At 61.7% G+C, this 9,866-nt stretch overlaps 1 protein-coding gene across 3 annotated transcripts; it reads left to right on the forward strand.

Annotated features, from left to right (window-relative positions):
- Positions 1-443: 443 nt before the first annotated feature.
- Positions 444-9,538, forward strand: TMC8 (transmembrane channel like 8). 3 transcript variants are annotated; one of them, XM_068531466.1, is made up of 16 exons: positions 444-966; positions 1,555-1,828; positions 2,019-2,167; positions 2,514-2,663; positions 2,955-3,037; positions 3,567-3,703; positions 3,986-4,133; positions 4,501-4,671; positions 4,980-5,119; positions 6,584-6,707; positions 7,051-7,148; positions 7,331-7,514; positions 7,672-7,802; positions 7,892-8,050; positions 8,475-8,553; positions 9,050-9,538. In XM_068531466.1, exons 2-16 carry the CDS (start codon positions 1,677-1,679, stop codon positions 9,305-9,307), a joined length of 2,163 nt encoding a protein of 720 aa, XP_068387567.1. In that variant the 5' UTR covers positions 444-966; positions 1,555-1,676; the 3' UTR covers positions 9,308-9,538. The 3 variants fall into 3 exon arrangements, with proteins under 3 accessions (XP_068387567.1, XP_068387566.1, XP_068387568.1); XM_068531465.1 differs by having other exon boundaries at positions 1,675-1,828; XM_068531467.1 differs by lacking the exons at positions 444-966; positions 2,019-2,167 and having other exon boundaries at positions 1,753-1,828.
- The last annotated feature ends 328 nt before the right edge of the window (positions 9,539-9,866 follow it).

Below are 9,866 nucleotides of genomic sequence, written 5' to 3' on the forward strand. Positions count from 1 at the left end.
ATGCTCCAGCCACGTTTTACTTGCATGATCCCTGGCACAACTTTAAAGTCACCTCCTCTGGGGAGCCTTCTGGGATTGAACCCTGTTGGAGCATGTGCCACTTCCTATTGACATGTACATTTGCCAGTCCGTCCCCCCTCTCCCGTCCCGTCTCTATCTCTAAGCTCACTGTGTGCCCAGCACCAGCACCCAGCCTGGGGCCTGGCATGGGGCGCGGAGCAGGGGGGGGCAGGGGGATCTGGAAAATCAGGAGGGGGAGCAGGCGGGGAGGCAGAAAAACCACTGGAGCTCTTTAGGGATGAGGGGGCCCTCAAGGAGGCGGAGAGGGAGAAGGAGGAAGGACAGGACCGCGGGGCCTCCCAGGGGGTCCCAAGAGAGAGAAAGGGCCGAGACAACTCGCCGGGGCGGGGCATGAGTGCAGCCGGTTCCTGAGCGCTTCCTATAGGCCAGACGCTGGGCCGCTTCGGCTTAAGTGCCAAAGACGGAGGCGGGAAGTTGAGAAATAACGCCTAGGGCCTCTGAAAATCGAGCAGCCCCAAGTGGTCGGACCCACCCCCTAAGTTATTGCACTATGGCGCCCTCTGAGCCGAGCGGAGCCGGGGCTACCGGCGGATAAGGGGCGGGGCCCGCGCCCCGCCGACCGCAGCCCCGCAGGGTCAGACCTTCCGCCCAGACGCCGCGGGTGCCCCGTGGGGAGGGGAAGGGCCCGACCCCCGCCCAGCGCGCACGCGCCGCGCCTCTCAGCTGCCCGCCGGCGCCCCGCACCCCCTCAGGAAGTGCGGGCCTCAGTGGAGCGCGGAGGAACTGCCGGAGGTGGGGGAGAGAGGAGTGCGGAGAGGCGACGGCTAGGGGTGCTGGGGTTCCTGTCATGTGACCCCTCCCCTCGGCTCTCTCGCAGCCTCGCCGGGAGTGGCGGGAGCCAGTCGGAGGACGGTCTCCTCCGGGGACTTGGTCCCTTGTCCCCAGGTGAGCTGGGTGCATAGTGGGGGGAGGGGGGGATCGTGAGGGGGCGGAAGAGAGAACTGAGGCCGAGGAGCTGCTGGCACCTGGCGGAGGAGGGGTGAGAACCGCTGCTGAGGGGCAGAGGGGTCCCTTCCTTCCTCCCTTTCCCACGGGCGGGCTGTAGCCACGCTTCCCCATCTGGGTTCCACGGGGGGCCGGGGTGGACCCAGTCCCGGGATCTGGACCACCAGGTAGAAGACAGAGGAGGTCCCAGCACGTCCAGATTCGAGGTGTTGCAGGATGCTGAATCCAGGGAACTGCTGGGGTTTGCGGCAGAGAGGTCTTCCCGATGGGAGAATCAGCACATGGAATTGTCTCTTGCCAGAGGGCGATGGGGAAGGGCTGCGGCCACCGGTAACGAGTTGCGGTGGGGCAGAGCGGGCCTTGGGCCCCACCGCACTTAACTGTGGCCACACCTGGCCTTGGCTTTGTTTGTGACGTCCCATCTTTCCGAGCCCTTTGGACCTTTCTCCCCATTTGACAGATGGGGAAACTGAGGCCATACGTTGCTTTGAGATGTGGCTGGAGACTGAGCCAGATCTCCTCCAACAGGATTCCTTCTCTTCATTACTGGCCATGCCAGGGCCAAGACCGTGAGACTCACTCAACAGCCACCCCACATCCCCTCCCAGGAGGGGGAGCGTTACAACCCCAACTTCAACCCCATCACAGAGATGCTGAGGCAGTGGTCGGTGCAGGCCCCAGGGGAGCCAGAACCTGAGCCGACGGGCGAGGAGCTGTGGGAGCAGGAGATGGAGCGGCTGTGCTCCTCCCAGGAACCTGTGCGGGTGCTGCCCTACGCCATGGTGGACAAGCGCTTCATCCGGTGGGTGCCTGAGCACCCTGCCGAACACAGCGGAGGAGGAGCAGTGGGGGCGGGGAGAGGATGCACCTGTTGGATGGGGGGTGGAAATCACCAGCAATGGGGAGACTCCCTGGCCCAGGGCGCTGCTCTGCCTGGCCAGGTGGGCATGCTGGGTGACTCAGGGACCCCTCCCATCACCACCCCATCCCAGGCAGCTGCGGGAGCCCGAAGGGGTGAAGACCTCGTGCTGGCAGCAGTGGCGTCACAGGCAGCAGACTGCACGACGGCGCCTGGGGGAGGCAGCACGGCGGCTGGCCCGGGGCTGTGGGCTCTGGGAGGGGGCTCTCTACGAGATCGGGGGTAGGACCTGAACCCCAGTCTCCACCTCCTGCCTCCCCTCTCTGGAGTCTCAATGTCTAGTTTAGAAACCAGAGGAGGGCATTATCCCCCTTGCCATTGCTCCCCTCCACCCCCACCAACCCACCCCGCCTTCCGCACACATCCCCCTCTGCCCCCAGAGCCACCCTTCAAACCTTGATGGATGATGGCACCCCTGGTGGCTGTTAGAGGTACTGCTAGGCCAGCCTCCAGAACTGGCCATTAAACTGAGGTCCCTGTGAGGCTGGTCACCCACACCCCACAGCCCGCAGGTCATCAGCTAGGCCCACGGCTCGGCGCCTCCTGACCCACCTGCTGTTCCCCGCAGGCCTCTTTGGCACCGGAATCCAGTCCTACTTCACCTTTCTTCGCTTCCTGCTGCTGCTTAACCTGCTGACCCTACTTCTGACCACCAGCTTCGTCCTGCTGCCCCTGACCTGGCTCCGCCCCCCTGACAGAGGACCTGCTCTGAACTTCAGTGAGTGCCTGGCCCACGGAGGGACCAGTGCCCCCCGAGCCCACCTGAACCCTGGGGGGCCTGGTCCACTGGGACAGCCCCAACCCTCTGTGTCCAAACCCTGGGCATAGTCCTGCTTGGGTCCAGCCCTGAGGCTCTACTCGATCTCGCCTTTTGCATGACAGGCCTCCTGACATGCCCTCAGGACCCTGCTCAGGCCTCCTGAGATTGGAGGCTATGGAGTGGGAGGGGCAGAGTCTCACCTATGCCTTGGGGACCCTTCCCTATTGGACCCCTCTCCCTCCTCGACAGCCCTCCAGTGTCCTGGTGGCCACCAACCCCAGACTGGTGTTCCCAAGTTCAACAATCTACTTTGGAATGTTTTAACCAGCAGGGTGAGTGGGTCTGTCCTGGCTATGGACCAGGGAGGCTGGGGGACATGGTGATCTAGTTTCAGGGAACCCCAGTCTAAGAGGACCCTCACCCCTCCAAGGGCACTTTGGCTTCTAGGGAGACGGTCCTCCACAGACAGGCTGGGTGGGTCAGCAATGGGGTCAGAGAGAGGCTGAGGCCACTGTGCACAGCCCAGGCCCATGGACGTGTGCCCACGGCCCTCAGAGCCCAGCTGGGGTGGGGGTTTGAAGGACAAGAAGGGAAAAGTGTCCAGGATTCTGGGATAAGCACCACCCTACCCTCATTCCTGGAAGCCACTGGGTGGTTACGGCGCGGGCTCCCGTGTTCCAGTCCTGGCTCTTCTTCCAAGCTGTGTGTCCTTAGGCAAGTTGCCTAACCCTTCTGAGCCTCTGTGAAATAGGGATAGTCGTATTCCCTACCTGATGGGGTTACTGTGAGAGCTAATGTGTTAACAGCAAGAAAACACTTAGCACACAGCCTGGCTCAGCTGTCATCGTCTGACATCCCCAGGCCTTCAACAACACCTTTCTCTTTTACGGCGCGTACCGAGCGGGGCCTGAGAGCAGCTCAGTATACAGCATCCGCCTGGCCTACTTCCTGAGCCCACTGGCCTGCCTGCTCCTCTGCTTCTGTGGGATTCTACAGCGGTGAGAGCAGAGCCCCTGCCTCCACCCCTTTCCAGGGGGTCTTCCCTGATCACCCCTCCTTGGCGTGGTACCCCCAAGCTGGCAAGGAGTCCCTGCCAGTGGAGGTTCCAGGGCCGGAACTCTGCATCCCCAGCTGCAGACCTCAGGAGCGGGGCCACCGCTCCTGTGTCCCCAGCCCCCCACCCAGGCCGAGGCCAAAGGCTGCACCTAGGGCTGCCTGGGGCTTCCCACCCCAGATCAGAGCCGAGCCAAGGCTGAGCCCTGGCCTCCTGCCCCCTCCAGGATGGTGAAGGGGCTGCCACAGAAGATGTTCCTGGGCCAGGACTACAGGTCGCCTCTCAGCGCCAAGGTCTTCTCTTCCTGGGACTTCTGCATCCAGGGGCAGGAGGCAGCCACCATCAAGAAGCATGAGATCAGCAACGAGTTCAAGGTGTGTGTGAGGACGTGCATGAGTGTGAGATGGGAGTGTGAATGAGCGTGAGAGCACGTGGGACTGTGTGTATGAGTGTGTGGCTTGAGTGTGGGAGCGTGTCTGTGCGTGTGTGTGCACACGGTTTTCCAGCTGGAGGCGGGGGCTGTGCCGTGTCTGGGTGTGAGCGCTCACCTGCACGGTACTCTGGGGGTGCTCTAGGTAAAACCAGCCCGTCTGTCCCCGCCTCAGCGTCACCCCAACCTTGCCTAGAGCCTGGCAGCCTTTCTCCCCATGCACACCGACCTGGGGCTGTTTGCCAGCCCCCTCGCCTTCCACCTGGGCCAGCCCTAACCCGCCTCTGCCCCTGCCCCTGCCCCCATGACAGGTGGAGCTGGAGGAGGGGCGTCACTTGCTGATGGTGCAGCAGCAGACCCGGGCTCAGAGGGCCTGCCACCTGCTCACCTACCTGCGGGTCAACATCCTCATCGGGCTCCTGGTGGTTGGGGCCATCAGTGCTATCTTCTGGGCCACCAAGTACTCGCAGGACAACAAGGAGGTGCCAGGCGACTGACATGCATTTATTTAATCCTGGCCAGACCTGGGGGAGGAGACGGGATGGTCCCACTTTGCAGAAGAGGAAACCGAGGCTCACAGAGGTTAAAGCAATTTGCCCAAGGTCATAACCAAGTCAGACAGGCTCTACCTGTGGATATCCCCCTGCTGCCATGCTGCCACTGGGAATAATCCGTGGGCTTCCAGATTCCGGGCCTGCACCAGAGTTACACTTGAGGGGGTCGTAGGGGATGGGGGAGCCGCTGGGTGCCCTCCAGCCCGTGGCACCCCCTTATCCGCTTCTCCCCACAGGAGTCCCTGTTTCTGCTGCTCCAGTACCTGCCCCCTGGGGTCATCGCCCTGGTCAACTTTCTGGGTCCCCTGCTGTTTGTTTTCCTGGTCCAGCTGGAAAACTACCCTCCCAACACTGAGGTCAACCTCACCCTTATCTGGTGAGTGACACCTGGGGGGTGACAGGTGGGACGGAGTGTGGAGGGCATTGAAGGGCTGTGTCCTGCCGCCCGTCTTGGTTATCACCTGGCACCAGGGGTCCTGTGCAAGGGAAGGCAGGCAGCTGCTCCCACACACAGTCTGGGGGGCCCCGGTCTAAGGTTCTCCAGTCCCCACCATCCAAAGCAAGCCAGTGACTGTTTTTGCCAGGGGACGTTGGGTACCACAATCACCCACCTAGGAACACAGCTCCCTCCCATGTGCCCCGAGGGTTTACACCCCTCACCTTGACATCCTCACGTGACCTGTGTGAAGTTAGGACCATCCTCATTGCCACTGGATAGCTGAGGACACTGAGGTCTGAAAGGGTCAAGCGCCGTGGCCAAGGGAGGCTCCCCATGCTGGGGTGCAGGTTCAAACTCAAGCCGTCCTCCGCCCCCAGGCTCTGTTCTGTCTCCTCTCCCAGGACTCGGGTCCTGCCTTGGACCCACCCACCCGCAGGACCCCACACACACACCAGCTCCAGCCCAGGTTCTCTTTCCGTCTGCCACCCACCCCTCACTTGGCAGGGCCTGCTTTTCCTTGGGCTTCCCTGGCACAGAAGCTGTCCGGAGCCCATTCTGCGTCCCTCCGAGGTAGATTGTGTTTGGTTTGAAATTTTATTTTTGGAATGGGTAATAGCACGTGCACATGGTAAAAAAACACAATTCAAAATGCTCAAAAGGATGAAAGCTAAAAATAAGCCCCCACCCACCCCTGCCTTCCTCAACACAAGAACCACTGTTCCCAGCCAGGCTCCAACCGTGCATCAGCCTTGAAAGTCCACACTTCATGGGACTTTCCTGGCGATCCAGTGGTTAAGACTCCGTGCTTCCAATGCAGGGGGCGAGGGTTCGATCCCTGGTCGGGGCACTAAGATCCCACATGCCGCGGAGTATGGACAAAAAGTAAAAAAGAAAGAAAGAAAGTCCACACTTTGATATAACGTGCAGGCAATCGTTTTGGGTTAGGCCACCCTACCTGTGTGATCCAGTTACATATTATTCAGGAGTATGCATGCACGTGTTTGTGATATGTGGACAGTGTAAATGGACTAGGGCATTAATAGTCCTTAGAAGAAAGATCTCACCTGCGTTAATGATACAAAAGCACGTATGTGCCTGTGAATCTCCAAGCTGGATGTGAGGGGAGGATGGCTGGACTGTGCCGTGTTTCCCAAACTGATGTAAAGACAACCTTTCTACTGTGAATCATCGGGAGACGAAGATTCTAGGGAACGCACTTTGGGAAACATCGCCACGGATGGAGCAGTTTGGAAGGAGGCTGGGCTCTGGGTTTAGAGGGGGCTGGGCCCGCGAGAGACTTGAGCTCATGCAGATGTCAGCCACACCTGTGTCCCGAGTAGATGTGCCATGTACCTGGGCTCCTCCCCTGACACAGTCCCCACCCCCTCCCCTAACCCCCAGGTGTGTGGTGCTGAAGCTGGCCAGCCTGGGAATGTTCTGCTTCTCGCTGGGCCAGACTGTGCTGTGCATCGGCAGAAACAAGACCAGCTGTGAGTCCTACGGCTACAACGCATGTGACTACCAGGTGGCCGGCGACTCCATCAGGGCCTGTTCCTCCTGTCCTCTGCAAAGCCCCACCTCTTTGATCTCCTCGTCCTTCTCAGGGTCTCACCTTTGTGGGAGGCTGTGGGCAGAGTTGCCCACCCAGCAGTCACCTCCAGGGGGCGCCATTCACATCACATTCTGCACTGTGCAGAGCGGCAGCCCAGACTGTGGGCTTTGTCTGCTCAAATCTTACTCCAGGCCTGGGTTTTAGCTTAGCAATCACATCAGACTCCAGGCAAGGCTCCTAGACCACAGAGTCCCCCAACGGGTGGGTGAGGGGCGGTTGGGGACCGAGGGTAGTGACAGATGCCCCCTCTGACCAGTGCTGGGAGGACTCGGTGGGGGAGGAGCTGTACAAACTCAGCATCTTCAACTTCCTCCTCATGGTGGCCTTCACCTTCCTTGTCAGCCTGCCTAGGAGGTGAGCCACGTGGGGACACTACGGGGGTGGAGTGGGCGTGCCTGGGGGTGGCCAGTGGCCACAGCCAGGGGTGAGCAGTCCTACATGCATGTTTCCGTGTGAGTGTGTTATGGTCCACAGCCAGGACCCACGAGGTCCACACACTTCTGGGTGGTGGGTACCTGGACACTCCCCTCCCCCAGGCTGCTGGTGGAGCGGTTCTCGGGCCGGTTCTGGGCCTGGCTGGACCGGGAGGAGTTCCTCCTGCCCAAGAACGTGCTGGACATCGTGGAGGGACAGACGGTCACCTGGATGGGCCTCTTCTACTGCCCCCTGCTGCCCCTGCTCAACAGCATCTTCATCTTCCTCACCTTCTACATCAAGAAGGTGAGGGCTCAGGGGCTGGGAGGGAGCAGGGCCGCACCTGTGTGGGCACCTCGAGCGCCAACAGCAGAGCAGCCCTCACCTCCTGCTGCTGCCCCGCCGGGCACCTCCCATCTGCACACTGCGCTGACCGCCCCCTGTGTCCTTGCTCGCTCCCTAGTACACCCTGCTGAGGAACTCCAGGGCGTCCCCTCGGCCATTCCGCGCCTCCAGCTCCATCTTCTTCTTCCAGCTGGTGCTCATCCTGGGCCTGCTCCTGGCCGCTGCACCCCTGGGCTATGTGGTCAGCAGGTGAGGGGAGCAGAGGGGCTGAGGCTGCCGGGCCGGCAGCTCCTCACCCGAGCACTGACACCGGCCCTCCTCTGGCGGTCTCTCCCCAGCGTCCGCTCCTCCTGGGACTGTGGCCTCTTCACCAACTACTCAGCCCCCTGGCAGGTGGTCCCAGAGCTGGTGGCCCTCCGGCTCCCACCCCCGAGCCAGCGCATCCTGCACTACCTGGGCTCCCACGCCTTCAGCTTCCCCCTCCTCATCCTGCTCAGGTGCCTTTCAGGGCAGCAGGGGCCGAGGGAGGGGGCACCCCCAGCCAGTCTCATGGGATCTGGGGGCCAGACAAGGAGAGCCCAAGGTCGCAGGGAGCCAGGGTCCCAAGGGCAGGTGGCCTGGGGGTTGCCCTGTGCCCCTGGGCAGCCCCCTCAGGCCCTCACCTGTAAAGCGGGCACTTTAAGTGACCACTGGGGAAGCACGTTGCCTGGTGCAGACACGCCCTGAGCCTGCCGCGGTTGTTATTCTTACTGCCATTTAGAGGAGAGGGGCTGAGCGACCAGTGGGAGGAAGGAGAGGAGAGAGAAAGCGGTGTCTAGGAAGTTGGAACAGAGAAGACCCCGGGAGGTGGTTTTTAAGAGACTGGGGTGGGGAATGAGGAAGTAGGGGGCTGACTGACCTTGCATCCCCGTCTATCCAAAGCCTTGTCCTGACCGTGTGCGTCTCCCAGTCCCAGGCCAGCGCGAGGGCCATCTGGGGGCTCCGGAAGCAACTGGTGTGGGTGAGTGTCCGCCGGACTGGGGAGGGGTCACGGACTGCGGGCAAGACCCTGTCGGGAGTGTGGCCTCAGGCCGAGGATAAAAGCGGGGAAGGTGGAGGGAGAGAACCGGTGCCTCCGGCCGGGAGCCAGGCAACAGGAGTGTGGCTTTAGGCTTGGGGACCCGGTTTAATGGATGGGAGTGTGGGCTTGGGCTGAGGTAGGAGGTGAAACTCTGGTGGGGGCGTGGTCTCTGGCCAGGCTGGGGCGGGACCTGATGGGGCGTGGCCTTGGGCTGGGGCGGGATCTGGAGGGGCGCGGTCTATGGCCCGGCGGGGCGGGGTCTAGGGATAGGGCGGGAGATTGGTGGGACGGGGCCGTAGCGGGGGCGGGGAAGGGGAAACTCCGGTGGGGCGGGGCCTCGGAGCTGCTACTGCGAGGTCGGCCGCTTCTCCCGCGGCCGCTGGTGAGAGGAGGCGCCGCTCGTAAACCGGCCGCTCGCTCCCCGCTTCCGCCCCAGCAAGTGCAGGAGAAGTGGCACCTGGTGGATGACCTGTCGCGGCTGCTGCCGGAGCCGGGCTCCGGCGACTCTCTGGGGCCTGAGTCCCCTCACTCCCGAGGTTCGCGCCCGAGATCCTTGTGCCCCGGATTCCCATGCCCGGGATCCCCGGGACCCAGGCCCCCCCGGCCGGAACCCTCCCTTGAGGATCCCGCCGGGTTGCGCGGTGTCCCGGTCCCCGCCCGTAGATGCCGCTTCCCCAGCGGTTCGGAGCTGTAGCACCGACCCCCACCACCGCCCGGAGCTTCCCCCGGGCCCCGTGTGCAGCTCCCCACTTCCTGCCCCCTCGCCCCACGCTCGTGACCCCTGGTGACCACCGCCTCTCTCAGTGGGCCCTCCAGCAGGGTGCCCCAAGGTGGGATGCATACACCTAGGGGCATCAAGAAGAAAATATGGGAACGTGTATTTATATTTCTATCTCAATCCTTAAAAGTTTCTATTTTTGTTGAATGTTTTATAATATGCATAATATGTTAGTATAGTAACCCATGAATGCAGTTTATAAATACACATCCATTGGCAGTGCTCAGGAATTGTTTATCCTGGGTAGTACCATTATAAAAGTTCAGAGACCTCCACCTGCGGGAAGGGGAAGGCCTGACCGCAGTGAGAGCAAACAGTGGGGGCTTACTGTGCTCTGACTGCAGGCACCCTACACAACCTCCTGTAATTCCTCCTTCACGTGTGAGACCATTGAGACCCACAGACGTTATGAGTCAGCAGGGGGCAGAGCTCAGATCTGCCCTGCATCATGAGACACGCCAAGTGTGGGCCCCGG

Source organism: Eschrichtius robustus, chromosome 20 (assembly GCF_028021215.1).
Source record: "Eschrichtius robustus isolate mEscRob2 chromosome 20, mEscRob2.pri, whole genome shotgun sequence".
Taxonomy (NCBI): Eukaryota; Metazoa; Chordata; class Mammalia; order Artiodactyla; family Eschrichtiidae; genus Eschrichtius; species Eschrichtius robustus.